This window comes from Notolabrus celidotus, chromosome 2, assembly GCF_009762535.1.
Source record: "Notolabrus celidotus isolate fNotCel1 chromosome 2, fNotCel1.pri, whole genome shotgun sequence".
Lineage (NCBI taxonomy): Eukaryota > Metazoa > Chordata > Actinopteri > Labriformes > Labridae > Notolabrus > Notolabrus celidotus.
Window position 1 is genome coordinate 11,707,122 of NC_048273.1, and position 23,936 is coordinate 11,731,057.

Genomic DNA, 23,936 nt, shown 5'->3' on the forward strand with positions numbered 1-23,936 from the left:
TGTTTTTGTTCCTCTGAGCCACTGCCGTAGACGTCCTTCTGCTGTGGACATTCCAGACTCCAGCGGCAACAACAACTACTACTACTACTAATATCCATTTCATAATTATCATCTGCCTCTCTTTCTCTATCTCTTATTCTCCTCTATCCCTCTTTCCAACTCCAACTCGGTGGCTGTCTAACATGAGTCTGGTTCTGCTCGAGGTTTCTGCCTGTTAAAAGCAAGTTTTTCCTTGCTGCTGTAACTAGCTTAATACTGCGGGGTGCAATGCTCATGGTGGATTAAGATGAGATAAGATTGAGTCCTGTCAGTAAGAGGGGACTGGATCTTATCCTGTCTTGATGTGTTGTTAATAATTTAACACAGAGTAAGGTCTAGACCTGCTATGTTTGTAAAAGCGTCTCGAGATAACGTTTGTTGTGATTTGGGGCCATACAAATAAAGATTGATTGATTGATTTTGTTGATTGGAGTTTGCATGTTCTCCCCGTGCATGCGTGGGTTCTCTCCGGGTTCTCCGGCTTCCTCCCACAATCCAAAAGCATGCTCAGTTTGATTGATCACTCTAAATTGCCCCGTAGGTGTGAGTGTGTGCATGAATGGTTGTCTGTCTCTCTGTGTTAGCCCTGTGATAGGTTGGCGACCTGTCCAGGGTGTACCATGCCTTCCGCCCGATAAGCGGTCAAGATAATGGATGGATGGATGGATGATTGATTTTGTTCACTTTTGTTTTTGATGGTAAAAACTTGACAAACCGAGGAAGATTCTCCTCACATATTACAGCAGCTTACTGCCTTCGAAGGTCACTGTCGCTTCTGGAACTAGTGAGCAGGGCAGTGTTTCAGTCTAGAATCTGACTGCTAGATATTGCTAAATATTCCCATTTCTTCACACTGTACTTTTAAAAGTCAGATGACTAACAGAATGAAAATAAATTATTAAAATGGACATGGGGATATTGTGCATTAACTTACTTGTCAAGATCTTCCCCGAGGCTGTAGCTCTTGGTGGCTGAGAGAAGAATATCTATAATCTTCTCTGTAAGGTAAGACAGAGACAGAGAGAGAGAACAATGAATGAATGAGTGAATGAATGAAGCATACAACATTTCCTGTACTGGATGCCAGCATCTGGGTGGGCTGACATGCATTCCTACTCAAATATTATATAAATAATTGTGGTTGGTGGCAAATACTGGTAGTGCCCCATAGACACTCCACTGTCTTCTTAGAGGAAAGAATACAGACGTGACACTGTTCAGGGGGTGCATGAAAAAATGGTCAGCTGAGGAAACTGCTCATATTTCTAAACAAAGAGACAACTGAAAAAGAGAGGTTGTGCCATAGTAATGTATAATTAAGGCTAATATTCAGTCACAGTTAGCTTTAAACACACTGAAACAGACACCTGATCAGAAAAACTAAAGTGAACATTTTTTTGGTGACCTTTATCTCTGTGAAAACCTGTAGAACATGCTCACTGATGCAATGGCTGTGATGGAAGACTGTCTCTGCTGATCACCTTTCAATGCCCAACAGAGCACAAGCTAATATTTCTGTTGAACCAATAACGATGATCACTTAGAAACAAAATAAATTGATCACTGTGAATCAAAAACTAAAACAGAGAATAAACAGGTGTTGGTTCAGTGAAGTATTTGATCCGTCTACAGGTCTACAAGGTTTGAATCAATACAAAATCATCCATAAGTCTTCCAATTTCTCACTTGAACTATCAACTTTTGCTCGAGGGTTTTACCAGCTGCAGTTAGAGGGTTGTTTGTACCGAGGAAGAAGCACTGGGTGAACTGTACATCTAACACTAGAATGAGGAAACACACACCACTCTTCAATGTTTAATTTTGAATCTCTGCCCTTTTGGTATCAACAATCCTTCACAATTTCTTTAATAACAAAGACAAAAAATGTAAATCATACCTTGTGATTTTACACCAAACGGAGGTGAATAATCGCAAATCTTGGAGTACCGCTTGTAATTTGGATCGAGGAACATGGGCTGCAGTTGGGCGAACCTGATGATACAAAATAAAGCAAGTTAAAACAAGTACAAATGAAGACATGAGTTTTATCAATGATTTATCTGCCTGGGACCCATATGGCCCTGAACTAGATGTACTGATTAATGGTAGAGGACTTAAGAGGATTTAGAGCATCATGTTTCCAGCTAATCCAGTCTGTCTGAACATACCAACACCAAAACAAACCACAGACAAGTGTGAGGGAGAGGGCATGGCTGTACTGTTCACACCGTTCTGATGTCCTGGCCACCAAGAGGCCATGACAGCAGAGTTTTGGGTGCCTTGTTTAAGAGAACTGAACGTGGTTTCAGAGAATTAGGCAAGCAATCAAGACATTAACCCCTTTCACACAGATGCACTGCAAAAAATGTTCAGGCATACTGCTTGAGCAGGACCAACAGACAGCCGGAGTCATGTGACAAAGGTTTTCCCACCGTAATTACAGCATTAACGATTATCCTCATTCATGTTATCTTTATTGGCCTCTGAAAACCTCTGACCTGATTAACCAGATGTTTTAATTTAATTTTAGTGCCTGACTAACTGTCTCCCTCGATCTACTCTGAGATTTATGTGTCGTGCTCCAGCATCGGGATCAGAGCAGAGCAGATCCAGTGGAAGTTAACACATTGACTTCAATAGAATCCTATCGACTCCGATGATGTGATGGATCGGAGACGGACCTGACACGGATCCGGTGGAAATTGGCCGGTAGGGGTGAAATTTCACTAGGGGGCTGGCAGGAAAAATTCTGTATCAAGTCAGGGTGAAAATGTTGGCAGTTCGTGTTCAATCAAGCAGCTCACCCTGAACGTTTTGGTACATTTTCAGGAGTTTTGTGCATGTCTGAAATACGGCTACTGACTAGTACCCTCATCATATTTTCTCCTTTACCTGGACAAAGCATATAAATCTCATAGTCACACATTCTAAATGGACATAAAAGCTTTAGAAACACAAAAATAGTAAAGTTTAGCTTTTAGGAAGAAGTAGTTGGACAATGCTAGTTAAAAAATTTAATTGTTGTGTGTCCAGCATTAGTGTGTGTATATCTTTAAACCATGTGTACTGCAGCAGTAACATTACAGAGATATTTAAGTGTATGTAGTGTTTCTAAAAAATATCATAATGTGCAACATGAAATCAATTTATTCTACATGAACCCTGTCCAAAGCACATTAACAATAACAGCATGCTCAATATTGCATACAAATCTAATCCAAACTTTTAGGGTTGAGTGTATACTGCTGAGTGTATTCTTATTTTTTGCTCCAGAGCATTTAATGGGTTATGCTCCATTAAATCTAAGCATCTGTCTTCACTTTGGGGGATTAGGATGTAATGAATGGCAACACAATTAAGCTTCTTGTTTAAGTACATTTGGACATGTGTTAATGTAAGTTCATATCATAGACTGTATAAAATATGGACGTAGTATCCGTGACGTCACCCATCTGTTCCTGAGAGCTGTTTTGAAGCAAATCGACGGCAGCAGCCATATTGGTAATGCGGAACTCAACTAGGCAGAGTGTGACATAGTGTGAGTCTCTTAGCAATGGCTGTGTGTTCCCGACCGGGAGTCACGTCAGTCATGTCCTTATTTGGGCAAAACTCATAATCTTAATATCTTCTTAACAATCACGTTAGAAAAAAATTCACCCCCGTACAGTGTGTGCCATTAGAGAGATTAGCGTTGTAGGGCGAAGCCGTTTTTTGAACCCGGCTGTAAACATGTTTATTAATGCTGCAAAGATCGTCTTTTTCCCATTCATATCTATGTGGTTTCCGGTGTTTCTGCAGCCAGCCTCAAGCGGATTTTCGATGTATTGCAGTTTATATCACTTCCGCATTGGCTTCATCGTTTGAGACCGGAGTTTGCCGCTTGGTTCATATGCATTTAAAAAAAAATATGAAAAGTGATGAAAAATAAAAATTATTTAATCCAACTAACAAAATTCACCATGTAGCCAATCAGTGTCCTTGGACTTCCACTGACCACCCTGACATCCCTTATGACACTTGAGACTCAAAATTAGCTGGAAAATGTCAGAAAATGGTAAGAAACTAATACAGAAAATGTGTGCTGGGTACCTAGGATTTTTTTCTTGTGACAAACTTTTATTTATTTTTGACAAACTTTGAAGATGTACATCATCCAAGAAGCCATGTCATTATAACAATGACAATAGGCAAAACAAAATGACAACATCAACCTACAAATGTACAGTTTTCATATCTCCAGTGCAGACTGCTTAAGAGTTTTTGACAGGAATAACCACATTCACAATTTAATATCTCCATTAAACAAAAAATACTCAAAATGTATTTGGAAATGAATGTGATCCTTGGCAAAACCAGTTAACAGCTTCTCCATTAAATGTTTTGTGTAAAAATAACTCTGATTTAGAGCTTCAATAGTCAGATTTCAATTTTGAAAATAAAGCCTACAAAGGGTGAACACTTACATGAACAGGAACTTTCAGTAGAAGAACTGGAGCAATGTGAGGTAAAAGTGTTTCTTTAACCGAGTCAACCCCTGCAGCTTTGGCAACCTGTTTCTTTTCATGTGCAGTATCACATAATGAACCGCAAATTAGCTGTGATTTGGCAAAACAGAACAGCTGCTAATCAGTGACTGTTGGAAAGCATACAGAATAAGTGAAAGAAAAATGTTCCGGAAAACACTGAAACACAGCTAAGAAATCAGCGCCTAATGATGCATCTTGCCTCTTAGCCTCCAATTTGTACAGTAAGTGTCTTATTGTGTGTGTTGAGGTATTTATCCAGCTTGACTTCAAATGACACAGAAGAAGTAAACCCAACCAGCAGTGATAGTGCTGTGATTTGTGTGCTGTGGTTTGCAAGTCTGGAGGAACGAGCTAATGGAAACAATTTTTGCAAAATAAATACATTTCTACAGTTTAAGATGGAAAAGAAATAAAACAGGAGTCACATTAACAAAGTAGAACATGTTTTAGTCGAAACATCTGGAGTTATGAGCAGCCTTGCCTCACACGTAGGTTGTCAAGGTGAGAGTTTTGCTATCAGTAGCACAGGACAATCAAGTGGCCAAGCCCGCTTTGTCAGACCATCCCACCTGGCAATGACCACCTTCTGTTAATCATGCATTTGATAACATCAAATAAAGGTTTTATTCAAAGCAAAACAAAACAAATTGTCCAACTATCATCTCTCATAACTCTACTCTGTCATCTTCTCTTCTGCTTTCCTACCTCCACCCAGGACTTCTACCAGATCCATGTCCGTTCCGTCTCTAATCCCCTGTGGACCAGCTCCGTGCTCTCTCATCCGTCAACACCCACTGGTTGCGTTTTCAGAACGGAGCACGGAGCAGGACCACCAGACAGCTGGAGTCATGTGACCGTGGTTTCCTGCAGTAATTACTGCATTAATGAATATCCGACTCCTCTCCTCATCCATGTAGTCTTTATTGGCCTCTGAAAACCTCTGACCTTTTGACTCCAGACCTGGCTCCGCTCATTATGACAGTTTGTTGTTGTAGTTAAGTGAAAAACGATCTGGCGATAACACAGTGTTTTTATTTTGTTTTGATGCCTGAATTCCTGCTCGATCTTCTCTGTTGGGATTTATGCATCGTGCTCTGGCATCTGGCAAAAATAGAAGTCTTGCATATCTGATCCGGAGGGCTCTGGCATGCCGGATCAGAGACGCAGCCAGAACGCAATCCAGTGAGAGTTAACAAATTGACTAGAATAGAAACCGATCAACTCTGGTGCCATGACCAGATAGAATTCGGTAGAATTTGGCCAAATCCATGCAACATTTCAACCAGTGTGCCTGGAGGAATTCAGAAATTGGGCTTTTAATGAAGCTAATATCAATAATGTTACTGCTTATTGACACATATACTTATGTTACTTATATTTAGCAGCATGTGTGTCTACAGCCTGACTGACGACGCAGAGGTATTTAGCAACATAAATTAAAACTGTTGGAAACAGTGTCCTCTGTTAGTCACTACAGTCTAGTTAAGGTCTTTTACTCTTGGCTGCTTTATTGTATACAAAGGATTGCGGGAGAAACATTGTGTAGACCTGTCCTACATCACACTGCCTACTATTCTTCTCTTTCTCTTGCTTCAGTCCATGTTAGTTTCAAAGTACATGGTCATTAGCTTTGTGGTACCTGCTCTAAGTTGCTCGAGAGGAAACAACTGAGTAAAGACGGGAGTTAATGGGTCAAGGATGCCCTGGGCATTTTACCACTCTTTCCTCCAGAGGAAATGCTCCTGTGTTGTTTTAACAGGTTACAATCTGGACTCTGAGAACACACTTCATTAATACTGCCGTCTCGAGGCCCTGGTGTGTTCGAGGGTTGCGTGTTTCTGGGGCTAAGTAAGTGGGTAAGTGAACTGGCCGGAGGTTTTCTCACGCACTGGGACAACTACGGAACAGAGGAGCACAAAAATAGATTCTCACAACATATGGGCCCACTCTGACCATTGCATCTTTTGATTCATTTGACACACAGTTCTCAAAGAAAAAGCAGTCAAAGGGCTTTCTCACTGTTGGGACTTCTTTAGTCCTAAATAATGCAGTAGCAGAAATGGGATCTTCCCTCTACAGTACATACCACTCTGAGCTTAGAAAGCTCTATGAAAATAGGACTGTTTTACTGAGAATACGTTGAGATTGTAGGCATGCTGTTGGTGATCTAAGTGGTTCATTGAGAAACCCTTACAGCTATAGATGTTTTGCAGTGTTGATGTAAATATAAAACATAACAAATTATGTTCTTCTCTTGTAACTTATGCATCATGCTTAAAGATGCAGTGTGTAGTATTAAGCGGCATTTAGCAGAACAGACTAGTAAAAATGGATTACAGAATTTATAAGTTTGTTTGAATTAGTGTTTAATCACCTGAATATAAAAGATGATGTTTTTTGTGAACAAAGACTGAGCCTTCTATCTACATAAGAGTGGTCCCCTTCCACAGAGGCTGCTAGCTTGCACCGCCATGTTTCTACAGTAGCAAAAGACAGACAAGCCTCTCTCTCTCTCTCTCTCTCTCCCGCGCTCTCTCGCTCTCTCCCCCTCTCTCGCTCTCTCTCTCTCTCTCACTCTCTCACTCTGCCTCTCTCTCTCTCTCTCTCTCTCTCTCTCTCTCTCTCTCTCTCCCTCTCTCTCTCTCTCTCGCTCTCTCGCTCTCTCATCTCCTCTATCCCTCTTTCCAACCCCAACTGGGTCGAGGCAGATGGCTGTCTAACATGAGTCTGGTTCTGTTTGAGGTTTCTGCCTGTTAAAAGGATGTTTTTCCTTTCCGCTGTAACTAGCTAAATACTGCGAGGTGCAATGCTTATGTTGGATTAAGATGAGATAAGAAGGAAGTAAGGTAAGAGATAAGAAGGAACTGGATCGTATCCTGTCTTCATGTTGGGTCTTTGTTAATCATTTAAAATAGAGTATGGTCTAGACCTGCCATGTTGGTAAAAGTGTCTTGAGATAACTTTTGTTGTGATTTGGCACTTTATAAATAAAGATTCATTGATTGAAAACTCTTCTTTTGCAATCTTGAGAGGTAATGACAAGTTATTATTAAACCAGGACACACTTTTAAACAACTTGGGGACCACTGTGTAACTTTAAATGTTGAGTTAAGTGCACACTGGCAAAGTGAAGTTAAATTTTAAAACATGGACACTTTCTTTGTATTAGTAAGCAAAGTATGCAAAAAGTATACAAGAACAAAGATATATCTGCACAGTAATTAAATTAATTAAAGATAATTTAGCTTCTCGAATAGTACCACAGTTTGACTTTGAGATGGTCTTGCAGTGCTTGCCTTCAAAGTGACAATACCAGAAGCTTCAATATTAAAATAAAGATGTAGTTTGGACAGATGGATCACATCATTATTGAACCTGAACTTCTATAAGGAATTTCTGCCTGTCAATGTAATAAGCTGGCTGTGATTCACTCTGCAACACATCAAATCATTTGCCTAGTTTTACATCTATGACTTTTAAGATACGTTTTTGAAGGGGGGTGATATGCACCAAATCATGTTGGGACAAGGAATTGATCCTACGACCAGTGTGAGGACTATAGACTCTGTACATTGGGCGCACGCTACTAAGCTAAACCAGCGCACCACTTCTATGACTTCTAATGTGTTAACCAAAGTTTTGACTGGAGTCATGTTTACATTTAAACCTCATAGTGTTGGCACTTCAGCTTCACTGAATTGCAGCACCAAACAGAAAGTGGTGCTATGGAGGGATCTTGCTATGAAGCCAGTTTTGACAGCAGAGCTCATAGATGTGGAGCACTGGTTTAGCTCAGTTAATAGAGCAGGCACACCAGCATACAGCATACCCTGGTCATAGGATTGATTTCCAGTCCATACATTATTTGGTGCATTCCATTTGCCCTCTCTCTCCCCACATTTCAAGCTCAAAAAGCCCCAAAAATCATCTTGAAAAAATGCTAACCAGTTACCAAACTCGACAGGAGAATACATCTAACTTATCACCAAATGGGATGAACCTGTGATTGCTTGAGTTGACAGCCATGCTTGCACCAGTTTCACAACATTCACATGTCTCTGGCAGTCATGAAGGGTGTCTAAAATGCTACAAGCTTACTTTAAGCATATAAAAACAGAAGTTAAGTTGACTTACTTTGGATAAATGGCAGTCATCTTTGCAGATGCATAGCCAGGCTTACAGGCTCCTTCACTGAGATTGCCGTATTTGTACATAAGCTCCAAAGGCCTGGGGACATGGTGAAATAAAAGGCACATTTTAAAATGTTTAGAAATAAAAATGATTTAAACATTGCAAATTAGACGAATATTGCAACTGATGTTAGCAACAATAAAACCCTTCTGTCACATAAACCTTTGCTTTCACTGAAGTTGAATAACTCAAGTCACCCCAAAGAAGAGTTTTATGAGTCTTAGTCAGAAGTGAAAGAAAAACAGTGAAATATACTCACAGACTAGTATCCAGCTTCACAAGGAATCCTTGTTTGTCGTACACTAGAAATGGTAAAGAAAAAAAAATGAGGGCTTAGACTTGTCATCCTGATAACCCTGTTAGTTAAATCTAAGAGTGGAGAGAAAGCAACATTATTTGTCAACAATGAGAAGTGCCAATAACATTCAATATTCATTTGACTGTACAACACAGCATATCTGGAAATATTTTATAAGTAATGTATGATTTGTTGAAACCTGCTAGTTAAAACAGGGCTATACATAGAAATGGGAAACTGTAAATGGACTTGTACTTATGTATAGTGCTTTACTAGTCTTTCTGACCACTCAAAGTGCTTTTACACTACTCGTCACATTCACACCAAATACACTCAGCATGGTAGAGGTTCCTATATAGTAAACTAATCTCATTCACACACCGCTGAACAACAGCGGGAGCAATTTGGGGTTCAAGGCCACTTCGGCATATGACTGCAGGAGCTGGGATCAAACCGCAAACCTTCAGATTGATGGACAACCGACTCTACACACTGGGCCACAGCTGCTCATAGAACCATAGAATGATTTAGTTTGTGTATAACTTGCAGGATTTTAGTGAGAGGTATCATTTAATTGTTATCTTTGAAGATAACAGATTTTATTTGCATGAATTTGCACACACTTGCATTTGAAAAATAATCGAGTTTAACACTGAAATAGGGATGTACGTTTTAAGTATTTTCCGTGATCGATTTTTGGAAATGTTAATGATCAATTATCGATTAATATATTAAAAAAACCCATTATTCTTACGTCAAAAACAATGCCAAATGCGTTGTTTTCCCCCTAAATTTTATTTTTTACAGCAACAAAATGCAAATAACTTACGGTATTGAATACGGGCACACGTTTGACACGCAGAATATCAACGATCAGGCTCATTAAAATATTCTCCGCGGACATAATCTTATAAAGTGAAGGCTTATAATACTAACAGAAAAGTACTTCAGACTCACAGTGTCCAGTTTCTTGTCTACTCGTTCTTATTGAGAAAAATAAACATGTGTATTCGGTCAGGTGTCAGCCAGGAGCGCAACCGGGTCATAATCAGTCCCGCTGGAGATAAGCTCAGACCGTTCCCACCTGTCTGTTGCCTTTGTATCCAAAGGTGGGAAATATCCTGTTTAAAGCTGTCAACCTTTGTGTCCGTGTTGTTGTTGGCAGCAGTTTTGTATTGATCCTCTTTTAAAAAGCGCACGTGGAGACCTGACGCACAGCCGCAGCCGCCAGTTGAGCGTCTCCGCTGTGCGCAACACCTTTAACAACTGATTCACATCGAAACATGCTTTGAACTTAAAACACCTCCCTGATAGCTGAGTGTAATATGAGACCACGTGATGTTTGTTCCACGTGACGGAAAATTGATAACAAAAATGTGTGTTTCGAGTAATTTCTTAACAATCAATTAATCGATAATCGATTAATTGTGGTCATCCCTACACTGAATACTGAAACAATTTTTGTCTGGATCAGATTTCTGTGATTATACAACAATATCTTAAACCATCCACATTTGTGCAGCAATGACTACATCTAAATGTCAGAAAGTACAAAGTGAAACTAAATATGAACCAGTGATGCCCAAAAGAAAGAACCATTGGCCACTGAGGATTTCTTATTTGTTTCTCAAACAGACTGAGATCAATATTGATGTGTCTTTATAAAAGCTTGGTACCAACAACATAAAGAGTGGCTGTTTTTTGAAAGTTATTCTTAAAGACTAAATCGATTCCTGGAGGGGATGAGGTGTCACACGGAGTGATCAACTGCATGCTGCAGAAACAGCCTTTTCCATCACAAATATTCTGAATGAGAGATTCAGTTTATTGATAAAATAAAGTACAATGGAACTTTTTGTCTAAAACCCCCCCACAACCATCTTACACGTGTACAGGATAACTGAGGAGAAAGGAACCATTTTGTCCACAAGGGGTACCAAAATCAACACAAACCAAAATTTCCCAACACAAGCTTTTAGAACTAGTTCATTCCATTCACAAAAACATTAATTTACCTTAGTGGTTACCACATTCTCAACAGTTTTCACTATTTTCTTTTTTCAATACTTGGTTGTAAAGATTTTTCAACATTGCATTTTTCTAGAAGTCATGAGATTGGTTTTGGCTCTCAGCCATCCTTTGACCACTTCCTCTATTTCTGTCAGCCTCAATTTGAACAACTTGATTATAAAAAGTAAGATGAGATGGGTAGACTATAATGGGTCTTCTACTGTATTTATCATTAGACACTGACAGCAAAATAGAAACCACATGTAAAGATTGCTTAGTTTAACAGCAGATTACAACCAGATGATGCATCATTTTACTCTGTCTTTTTTTTTTGGCAGGGAAAAGTGTTACAGCAACATTTTTTTAACTAAGAAGTAGAATACAATTTATACACTTAATACACTTTATGCATAACTTTCTATTACAATTTATTACAATGCTTTTACCCAGAAATGGTTTCTTCTTACAATTCTGCATGATTAGCTTAAGCTGTCCTTTCATGTTAGTTGTAAAATCCAAAGTGTACACTCTGTCTTACTTCAATTTTACCCATTCAAAATATCGATTGGGGATAAAAAGTGTAGGAAAAAGATGAAATAATAAAAAGGAAAGTGGTTTATTGTCCTCACACTTTACACTGTAACTGCTATTTCTTTTTTAACACGTCACAAAAAAACAGGAGTGACCCAGGAGTTTTCCAAGATGCTGTCAAGCTCACCTGTTGTGTTCCTCAACCTCCCCCCTTGCATCAAGCCATTAGATAAAAATAAACCTTTTAAAATCTTACTGAATTTGAAATCTGTCTTATGCATTGGCCCCTTAGTTATCAAAAGTAAATGCCAAGTTTTCAGCTATACACTGAATTTTGTGAGTAATTTAAGAAATGTCTGACTTCAACATATCAGTGTATGTCTGTGTAGTTTGGATAAGGGGTGGACCGATATTGGTTTGTCAACAGCCGATGCAAATACTGATAATTATAGAGCAGGGTGGCTGATTGCCGTTATATAATACTAGTATCCCATTTTTGTTGTTTTTTAATGTACATGGTTTTCTTAGCCAGTACCATGCTTTGGAATAACAATGATTTTAAATGCTATCATTTAGGATCGGAAAATGTGTTATAGTTTAAGGGGACATTTACATTACTGGACAGTAGGCTCACTTGATGAGGTTGCCTGCAGTGTCCACAGACATTATCGTGAGTGCAAGCATCAGCCAATGCCGAATATTTCTCAATGCCATTAATCAGCCCCATCAATTAATCAGTCTGTCTTTAGTTTGAATGACCCATTTCAAAGCAGATGGAAGAATATGGCCACCACCATGACATGACTGCTTGATAACGTATAGAAGTCACACAACTAACAAAGTCAAAACAGGCTCTTACAAGGAGAGTTTGGAGAGATAAATCCACAGATGAATAGTTTGGCACATTCTATTTTCTGGCAGCCAGAAGTTTACAAAGTCAGAGAAAACTTAAGTGCACCAAATAACAAGTATTCACTTGGCTATATTCAACACATGATTTTCTAATCAGGCTCAGCTTTTCTCCAGCCCCATTTTACCAATGCTTTTATGAATGTGAGTGAAGTCTTCATCTTCAGCAAGCAGTACACAGACTTCCAATCCAACCATATCTCAATCCTAAATTGCTAGCAAATGCTGATGTGCCTGAGGTACAAAAGCAATTTTATCTGCTAAGTGTTATTTATGTATTTGTTGGTTTGTTTTTTTTGTGCAGCAGCAGACTAAGTTAAACGACAAATTAGATATTTGAGGATTGTGAGAAGAGGTGTGAACAAATATTGATATTTCAACTCTTGATATCGACTTTTTGTAAAAAATAAAAAAAATCACATTTCAGCCAAGTTGGAACTACAATACGACTTCAGTATTTCAAAAACAATAAAATGGAAAGGTTGTTTTCAATCAAATAGTTTTGACTTAATTTGTCCTTTCAATTTTGAGTAATATTGTGTGATTTATATACACCATCTCTATTTTGTTCTTAGTTAACTGTGTAAAATATCGCAATATATCCCAATATTGTGATATCGTGATATATCGTGATACTATTGTATCGTGACCCAAGTATCGTGATGCGTATCGTATCGTGAGGTTCTTGCCAATACTCATCCCTAACTGTGAGGTTGAGTGAAAAAAGCATGCATTGTGTGGTTCACTCATTTCTTTGAGGATATTTACTCCTAACAACCCTGTGACATGTGGTTGTGGTACAATCTTTTCCACTTAGAGCTATGCTTATGATCAGTTAACTATAAAATCAACCTCAACTCTTGACTGACATCAGTGGGACAAAATGTCATAAGATAAAAAAAATAGATTAAGTAAACAGTCCAAAAAATGCCAATGGTATATTTTTTTATAGGAAAAAGAGGGACTACATCAGTGTAAAACAATAAAAACTTGTTTTTTATGGGGAAAAGTAGAAATTATTGAGCGCCCTCTCACTCTGCTCATTTTGCATTGATTAAAAGGCACAGACTTTTTATGATTTGTGGTAAATTGGATAAAATAAGGTTTGTGTTCTGGTACAAAAAATACTTACAAATGGTTTTCATTTTCATTTTCTAAGCATCTATTGGCTTGGTTTTTGAATGAAATGTGACCAGCACGTTTGTTGGCTCACATCAGTATCAGTAACTCAGTGTGACTTAAATGCTTTATTGGAGCCTTTTACAAAACAAGAAATACTCACAAAATAGACAACTTTGCTTAAGATAAGCTATGAGCCAAAATGATTAACATCTAATGCTTTTATTCTGAAGAAAAACACTGAAGATAAAGCATGGAAGCAGTGATGTAACATTATGTTCCAATATAAATGGACTGGCTCCCCCACCTGGTAAAAAGTTACATAAATGGCTGTTCTTACACATCACAGAACACTCAGTTGTCTTAATGCTGAATAGACCTTTATAAACAATGCTTAGACCTCATCTTTTTATGAGGTGGAACAGATGAACTGCAAAAACATTTTCATTTAGGTCTTTCAAAAAAAAGGAAGACACTTATAATGCATAACTATAATCTAACCATTTAACAATAAAATAATTCACTCACTTTTTTCAAATTAAGCCTAATAGTTTACTAATTTGCTCACATGAAATTAAAGGCAACTGAATATAATATTCATAGGTATGTTTAAATTAGTAAGCCTAATTAGATTGAGCCCATCATACCCGCATAAGGAGCAGGTTGTCTTTCACAGAGGCCGCCATCTAACACTACCTTTTTTCTAAAGTAGCACAAAACAAACAAAATAGTAAGGGCCATAGAGAATTTTGCATTTAATAGGTTGGCCTTCAAAAACACACTAAAAGATGAGGAGGAGTGGTTGTTGTGGGCAAAAGACGTTGTACTAATAAGAGTTTTTGGTAGTAAAACCTGAGAAATGGAGGATCCTACTTGTCATGCATTACAGAACCTCTTGTTCTAGAAGGGAATGTCATGAATGGGAGCATTTCCATCTAGAATCTGATAACTCAATTTCGCCAAATGTTCCCTCTGGTACCTTCAACAGGACAAAATCAAAAGTACGTGTTCAGTTGGAGGTTAAGCTGTGTTTAATACGAGGCCTCGGCAGTCAGGGTTCCTCAAAATCAGCTGAGTGTCTTCTGATGTTACTGTTTCAATTTTAAAACATGCAGGGGAAATTTGAAAGTAAAAGAAATGGCACTCTGTATGATGTGCACCTGATATGTGTGACTCTGACTGATTAGGTCTCATTTAGCTTAAAATGAACCTTGGAGGTAATATTTTGAAACAAGCTTTCATCAAAATCAGGTTCCAGAGGAGAAAGGATCTCATTGATGCCGAATGTTCTGACTCCCTCTTGATCCTTTGCTCTCTGTGTGCGTCAGAGAGTTGAAAAGAGCTACATCCAACAGGTAGTTAAGCTGCATCCAAATTAAACCTTTTACTGCTGGGCTATGTAAGAGAAAAAATGCGTGTGGATTTACCGTTTTTAATGGCTAGTGTCTAAAGTGTCTTAACCAGCCCTGGATACTTGAAACAACATACTAAATAGTATTTGGTTGCATGTGCGTAACTGTTAATCCAACAATCATTTGTAATTTGTTTTTGTTTATATTTTTTACAGGTGCTTTCAGACAGTCAGCATTTCTCTGAACCAATGTTTTCAAAGTAAACACAGCAGCAGCCACTTATTTCCATTAACCTGACAAATTACCATATTAACCTCTTAACTGATCAGCAGCTGAAAATAGAAGGAACAGTGAAAATCTGGAGGCACTTTCAGCTACATTTTACAGTAAAACATTTTTGAAAACCCATTAGTAGGATGCAAGCAACCAATTTCTCAGTCACATAAACAAAAATTTAAATTCTAACCAACCGAACCTACGAACAGATTTAAAAGTACAGACATTTTCATAAAATATTTAAAATTGAGCATAGTTTAACACGGCGAAACAAGGGCCAACAATAATGAAAATATTAAGAACTTGTTTACCCAACAAGTAATTCTGGTGCCAATTAGCGAGGGTGACAAGGTTTAATCTTTTAATCAACTTAACACCCGCATTCCTACTAATTAGGTGCAGTTAAACAACAGCCAATTATAGCATTCATTCACTTTCTAGCTAATGTTACAGCTTGGTAGTTTTCCACAACATCATAAGAAAGGTGTGCTACTTTTAATGTATAGAGATGTAACAGATTACAGCTGGTCTGAGATAAGAAGGAATCATCCCCCAATAAATGTGCTGCCAATTAATACCTTGCAGAGTTTGAGTGAAATGAAGGCAGCTAGAAAAAACGTCTCAGTCTGATCAGGTATGCATTTATTTATTTTTAATCTATCAGCTGGTGTTTCCTAGAGATGACATTCAGTAGATTGATGTTGCTAATGTCATCCCACAGCTTATTGTGGTCTGTAGCTATGAACTAGGGATGTACACAATTAATCGATTATCGCTTAATTGATTGTTAAGAAATTACAAGAAAAATGCATTTTTGTTTTCAATTTCCCGTCACGTGGAACAAACATCATGTGGCCTCATTATACACTCAGCTATCAGGGAGGTGTTTTAAGTTTAAAGCATGTTTCGATGTGAATCAGCTGTTAAAGGTGTTGTGCATAGCAGAGATGCTCAGCTAGCGGCTGTGGCTGTTCTTCAGGTCTACACGTGCACTTTTTTAAGACGATCAATACGCAACTGCTGCCAACAACGACACGGACACGAAGGTTCACTTCTTTAAACAGGACATTTCCACATTTGGATACAAAGTCAACAGACTGTTGGGAATTGCTAGTACGCTGTGTTTGCAGACCAGCAGCATCAGAGCCGTCTGAGCTTTTCTGCCGCTGAACTGATTATGACCCCGTTGCGCTCCCGGCTGACACCTGACCGAATGCACGTTTATTTTTCTCAATAAGAACGAGTGGACAGAAAACTGGTCACTGTGAGTCTAAGGTACTATTCTGTTTGTATTATGAGCCTTCACTTTATAAGACTATGTCCGTGGAGAATATTTATATATTATTATGAGCCTGATCGTTGATAATCAGTGTTAAACATGTACACGTATTCAATACCATCAGTTATATGCATATTGTTGCTGGAGAAAATATAATTTAGATGGAAAAAACATATTTGGCCTTGTTTTTCACATAATAATAATGTATTTTTTGAATTGATTAATTGATAATTAATCTTTAACATTTCCAAAAATCGATCACTGAAAATACTTCAAATGTACATCCCTACAAGCTACTGTTAATGTATAGAGATGTAACGGATCACAGCTGGTCTGAGATGCAAAGGAATCATCCCCAATAAATGTGCTGCCAATTTATACCTTGCAGAGTTTGATTAAAACGAAAGCAACTAGAAAAACATCTCAGTCTGATCAGGTATGCATTATTTTTAATCTAGTCTCAGCTGGTGTTTCCTGGAGATGACATTCAGCAGATTGATGTTGCTAACGTTATCCCACAGCCTATTGTGGTCTGTAGCTATCTACTTAAGCCATATCACACAAACTCCATTTCCGCTGTGTTTGGTCCAAAAAATTAAGCTATACTCCCCAAACACATCCCTTTTTTTCCCCCTTACTCAAACTGCACAGGCTGCAGGAGATACACACACATCCACTCAAGAAACAGTGTGCAAAGGTCACTAGTTCTGTCAGCAAACTTTTTATTAAAAGACAGATTTGTTCCTTTGTGTTTGAAATTTTGGTGTATGTGGTTTAGGGGGACCTAATCTTTAATAATCTGCTAAATTAAGGGCCATGTTGCTAGCCGTTTCTTTCAATTTTAGGTAGAATTCTCTCCAAACTGCTAGCTCATTTTCTATGTGTGTTGGAATAAATACTTCAGAAAATTTAGCAGTGCTTGGCATTTGATGAGGGTTACTCCTAATGTTAGCAACAACTGTAGCTCTAGTACTAATGACAGTTCTAGACCCAAGCTTTTCTAAAATAATGTCATGCTATACCCTAAAACATACCACAATTCGGATTAAATAATAAAAACAATCAACATGAAGACCTTTAAATAATGTAAATCCTCCTGATAGTTACAATAGATGTGAAATCATATGTTTTAATCTATTTCTATACATTAAATAATGTCTAGGAGTGTGGCAGCCAAATTAAGCCTGGTGAAGAAATGAGAGAGTTCTGTCCAATAAAATGCCAGAGTACTTTAATTGAAACAGATACACCAAGATTTTAACTTATAGTGATACAATTACAAAATTACAATGTTACATTATTTCATTTATCAGACGCTTTTGTCAAAAGAAATGTACATCTGAGAGTAAGTACAACACAAGCAAAGACAGGGTTCCCACTCTTTTCCAGAGGTCATTTTCCAGGACATTTTCATTGATGATCAAGATGGTCTGACAGTCTAAATTTAGTTCCTAATTTAGTTCCTAAATAGTCTAATATGTTCCTCTCAGTGGAAGTCTATATTCAAAGACATGTAATCTATGGCTATCAATGAAATAATCTCTTACATACTTAAAAATTATGGCAAATTGATAATAGAATAATGCAACCACAAATGTACAGCACTTCACTTTATTAGTGCAACCAAGTAACAATGATGGGCAACTCTCATCTCAGCTTTCTCTTTTCTCAAAAAATATAAATGAGTTAAGAAAAAAAACAAAAGAGCCAACAAAGGAATCAGGAAGCTGCCTTATTAAAATAATTAAATAATAATAATGATCAGAGGATCAGTGCATTAATGACCTAGATAGAACTGAATGACAAAAATGGCCACAAATGTTTCTCAACTCAACTCAGACTCAAAATATACCTGCTTAATCATGATATTCATCCTGCTAAGTGGTCGATATAAAACACAGCAAATGTCACGTTTTTTTATTTGAGTTACCGTATACTCTGAAAAAATTGCACCGGTGTAAAGACGCACTCTGTATTTGAAAATCTCTCAGAGATTTAAAAAAATGTGAACTGTCTTTCTGCGTGGCGATGTCTATTATGATCAGGGATGTCTACAATGTGGAGTTTCTGTGCAGCTGTGTCGCTCTTTTTGTTCCGTTTGTTTTCACTATCGGGAGTTTGCACTCCTACTAGCTAGAGCAGGGGTTCTCAAACTCTTTTGGAGCCAGGGACCCCTTACAGGTGAGAAAATTGCCCAAGGCCCTCTCATAATTGTAACACAGATTAAGCACATTAGTGATGTGTCATGAACAAAAGCTTGCATTGAGAGAAAGCCGGCTCCCAATTTTTCCTTTTGCTGCTTAGCTTTCACAGTGCTCAGTCCCAGCTCTGCTCACACATCTGATTTTTCTCAATGCCAACCTGAGGACATTAATAATGTTTGCTCGAGTTTGGTTCTGGTTCTGTTCGCTTGAGTTTGGTTCTGGATCTGTTTGCTTGAGTTTGGTTCTGGTTCTGTTAGCTTGGGTTCGGTTCTGGTACGGTTCTGGTACGGTTCTGGTACGGTTCTGTTCTGGTTCGGTTTCTGGTTCGGTTCGGTTCTGGTTTGGTTCCGGTTCGGTTCTGGTTCAGTTCTGATACGATTCTGGTTCGGTTCTGGTACGGTTCGGTTCTGGTTGGGTAATGTTCTAGTTCGGTTCTGGTTCGGTTCCGGTTCAGTTCTGGTTCAGTTCCGGTTTGGTTCTGGTTCGGTTCTGGTTCAGTTCTCATACGGTTCGGATCGGTTCTGGTTCGAATCTGGTTTGGTTCTGGTTTGGTTCTGGTTTGGTTCCGGTTCGGTTCTGGTTCGGTTCTGGTTCGGTTCTGATATGGTTCTGGTTCGGTTCTGGTTCGGTTCTGATACGGTTCTGGTTCGGTTCTAGGTCGGTATTGTTCTAGTTCGGTTCTGGTTCGGTTCTGGTACGGTTCTGGTTCGATTCTGGTTCAGTTCTGATACGATTCTGGTTCGGTTCTGGTACGGTTCTGGTACGGTTCGGTTCTGTTCTGGTTGGGTAATGTTCTAGTTCGGGTCTGGTTCGGTTCCGGTTCGGTTCTGGTTCAGTTCCGGTTTGGTTCTGGTTCGGTTCAGTTCTCATACGGTTCGGATCGGTTCTGGTTCGGATCTGGTTCGGATATGGTTCGGTTCTTGTATGGTTCGGTTCTGGTTCGGTTTGGATCTGGTTCTGATTCTGTTTGCTTGAGTTCGGTTCTGGTTATGTCTGCATGAGTTTGTTTCTGGTTCTGTTTGCTTAAGTTTAGTTTTGGTTCTAACCCTAACGCTAATCCTAACCCTAATCATAAACCTAACCCTAACCCTAACCCTAACCCTAATCCTAATCCTAACCCTAATCATAACCCTAACCCTAACCCTAATCCTAACCCTAACCCTAACCCTAATCCTAACCCTAACCCTAACCCTAACCCTAATCCTAACCCTAATCATAACCCTAACCCTTATCATAATCCTAACCCTAACCCTAATCATAACCCTAACCTTAATCATAACCCTAACCCTAATCATAACCCTAACCCTAATCATAACCCTAACCCTAACCCTAATCATAACCCTAACCCTAACCCTAATCATAACCCTAACCCTAATCATAACCCTAACCCTAATCATAACCCTAACCCTAACCCTAACCCTAACCCTAATCATAACCCTAACCCTTATCATAATCCTGACCCTAACCCTAACCCTAATCATAACCCTAACCCTAATCATAACCCTAACCCTAATCCTAACCCTAACCCTAATCCTAACCCTAATCATAACCCTAACCCTAATAATAACCCTAACCCTAATCATAACCCTAACCCTAACCCTAATCATAATCCTTACCCTAATCAAAACCGTAATCATAACCCTAATCATAACCGTAATCATAACCCTAACCCTAACCCTAATCATAACCCTAACCCTAATCATAACCCTAACCCTAATCACAACCCTAACCCTAATCCTAAACCTAATCATAACCCTAATCATAACCCTAACCCTAATCATAACCCTAACCCTAATCATAACCCTAATCATAACCCTAACCCTAACCACAACCCCAATCCTAACCTTAATCACAACCCTAACCCTAATCCTAAACCTAATCATAACCCTAATCATAACCCTAATCCTAACCATAACCCTAATCATAACCCTAACCCTAATCATAACCCTAACCGTAACCCTAATCATAACCCTAATCCTAAACATAACCCTTACCCTAATCACAACCCTAAACCTAACCCTAATCACAACCCTAACCCTAATCATAACCCTAACCCTAATCACAACCCTAATCCTAACCCTAACCCTAATCCTAAACATAACCCTTACCCTAACCCTAATCATAACCCTAACCCTAATCATAACCCTAACCCTAACCCTAACCATAACCCTAATCATAACCCTAACCCTAATCATAACCCTAATCATAACCCTAATCATAACCCTAACCCTAATCATAACCCTAACCCTAACCCTAATCCTAACCCTAATCATAACCCTAACCCTAATCATAACCCTAACCCTAATCATAACCCTAACCCTAATCATAACCCTAATCATAACCCTAACCCTAATCACAACCCTAATCCTAACCCTAATCACAACCCTAACCCTAATCCTAAACCTAATCATAACCCTAACCCTAATCATAACCCTAACCCTTATCATAACCCTAACCCTAATCATAACCCTAATCATAACCCTAACCGTAACCACAACCCTAATCCTAACCTTAATCACAACCCTAACCCTAATCCTAAACCTAATCATAACCCTAATCATAACCCTAATCCTAACCATAACCCTAATCATAACCCTAACCCTAATCATAACCCTAACCCTAACCCCAATCATAACCCTAATCCTAAACATAACCCTTACCCTAATCACAACCCTAAACCTAACCCTAATCACAACCCTAACCCTTATCCTAAACCTAATCACAACCCTAATCACAACCCTAATCATAACCCTAACCCTAATCACAACCCTAACCGTGATCGGTACCCTAACCCTAACCCTAAACATAATCCTAACCCTAAACATAACCCTAACCCTAATCACAACCCTAACCGTGATCGGTACCCTAACCCTAACCCTAATCACAACCCTAACCGTGATCGGTACCCTAACCCTAACCCTAATCATAACCCTAACCCTAATCACAACCCTAACCCCTAACCCTAATCATAACACTAATCATAACCCTAATCACAACCCTAATCCTAACCCTAATCATAACCCTAATCACAACCCTAATCCTAACCCTAACCCTATTCATAGCCCTAACCCTAAGCTTTCAGAAAATTAACAGTAACAAGACTCACATATCCCTTCGAGCCACCAAATGGTATCATAACAATGGTGTATATGCTGTTTTGTAATGACACAGCACAATTTTATAATTTATTAGAAATTTATTCAAATTATTTCATGGACCCCCACGCTATGGTTCGCGGACCCCCAGGACTCCACTTTGAGAACAACTGATGTAGAGTACGGGTATTGAGCTCTCAGCCTGCAGAGAAAGTTGTGAGGCACAGACCCCCAAGCTCTCTGCCTGACTCCAATGGTCACACTATAACTTAAATATAAGACTCTTTGAATCAAAAGAGCACTCTACAAGGTACCATAAAACTAGACAATATACCCCTGTTTTCTGTGAATGCATGATTATGAAGTGAAGGAGAAAAGATGTGAAAAAAGTTGCACAGTGTCTTTTCCAGCACAGTGTGCACTCAACTTTCAATGAATTGGGATGTGTTTTGTTAACAGGGTCAGGTCAAACGCAGCCATGTTGGAATCATTTTCCAGGACTATATGTGATAGGACTATCGTAAATGTGCAATACAGCCCTTTCATGGCATTTTTCTGTGAATCAAGAGATTCAAAATACAGTCATGGTGGTCACATCAAGAACTGCCAATAATTTAGCATATTTACTTGCTAAAAAAAAAGCTTTAAAAAAGTTGCAACTTTCACTGCAATTTTTTCAAACAGCTGTCGCAAAATCAGGCTTTTTGGGCCGCAACAATCACAAAAAAACCTGCGAAATCCTGAAGGGACTGAGAAGACTCATGTTTGTTAGACATTTGGCCCGTGTTGATGATACGGATAGCAGAGGGAACAGATTCTGTTACCGTCAGCGAGGTTGACACTGGTCAATGAAACGAATCCTTTTAAATTACACAGCATATTGTTACAAAGATAATGCCACTTATCAGAGGAACACTCACATGATTTGTGGTTCCAGCCTCGTAAGCTGATCCGCCCTGAAGAGTAATACAGGAATCCCAAGGCCAGCACGGAGCACAGGCCCAGGAGGATGTTGCGACTGGGTTTCATTCTCATCTCCAGCAGGTATACATGGCACTTTCCAGACTGGAGCCTGTTCGAGGAGAGGATAAACAGGTTAGACATACACAGAACATTACTACTCAATTTCATCTCCCACAGAGGCTGAATTGCTTATACTCTGCATCAATTCAGTGGTAGTGTAAAATTACATCACTGTGTTTTCCTAAGGTGACGGTGAAGGTGGGGTGGAAACTGGTCTTATGTGGAGTCCACAATATATTCTCTAACTAGGGATCAAGTAACTCTAATATTGGTTAGCTGTAGTATAAGGGTTTAAACAAGACTACTGGTATAGTTTTTTTTAAATCTAGCTCTTTTCTTTGTGGCAGTTTGATAATAATGCAGCCAGTATTGTGAGTACCATGTATTTTTAGTATTACTATATTATTGCTCTCATCTCTGACCTTTTTTTTTTGCTATCTAAACACAGCTTGCCTGAATCAACAATAGCAGTGGGCACTAATCAAGATGTTGCTTTTGTTGTGTTTCATGACTTATAAAGCTTGACGATATCAGACTCGGAAAGTGGAAGGGGTTTTAGAGTCATTCCAGAAAAGCTGAGGAACGTTAGCAGGCGAGCAAGAAATGATCAAGCCACCATTGCGGTCCAGCGTGTGGAAACAATTTGGCTTTCGCAAAGATGGAGATGTTCTAAATAAGTCGCTCGCTGTTTGTAGGATATGTAAAGGTCAACTACAGTGCCACAGCAACACGACAAATCCATCCAACCACCTACTAAGGTGCCGTGGGATTTCACACAACGCCGACCGCCCAGGCACCTCTTGCAGCATTCCTGCTGTAGCAGCAGCGCATGGTAACATCAGCTCTGCAGAAGCCTCTGGGCTTGTTTGTTTATATCCATAATTCATTTATACCTGATTCCCTTACAACAAGAATCGAGGACTGTCCACTATCAAGGTATTTATTTCACACTGGTTGAAGTTTTGGCTGAAAAGTTACTGAATCGATTTCAAGTCACTGAATCGTTTCAAAACGTATCGTTCTAAATGAATCACTATCGTCCTTTTATCGTATCGGCAACCACAGATCATTGTTAAAAAGAATC

At 38.9% G+C, this 23,936-nt stretch overlaps 1 protein-coding gene across 2 annotated transcripts in view; it reads right to left on the minus strand.

Annotated features, from left to right (window-relative positions):
- The window catches only part of st3gal3a (ST3 beta-galactoside alpha-2,3-sialyltransferase 3a), a 44,740-nt gene that overhangs the window by 18,513 nt on the left and 2,291 nt on the right, over positions 1–23,936 (minus strand). For both annotated transcript variants that reach the window (XM_034705043.1, XM_034705051.1), the window contains exons 2-6: positions 22,750–22,901; positions 9,016–9,058; positions 8,700–8,792; positions 1,937–2,031; positions 974–1,037 (exon numbers count right to left, since the gene is read on the minus strand). In XM_034705043.1, coding sequence (XP_034560934.1) covers positions 974–1,037; positions 1,937–2,031; positions 8,700–8,792; positions 9,016–9,058; positions 22,750–22,864 — 410 coding nt within the window. In that variant the 5' untranslated portion in view covers positions 22,865–22,901. The remainder of the gene's footprint in view (positions 1–973; positions 1,038–1,936; positions 2,032–8,699; positions 8,793–9,015; positions 9,059–22,749; positions 22,902–23,936) is intronic.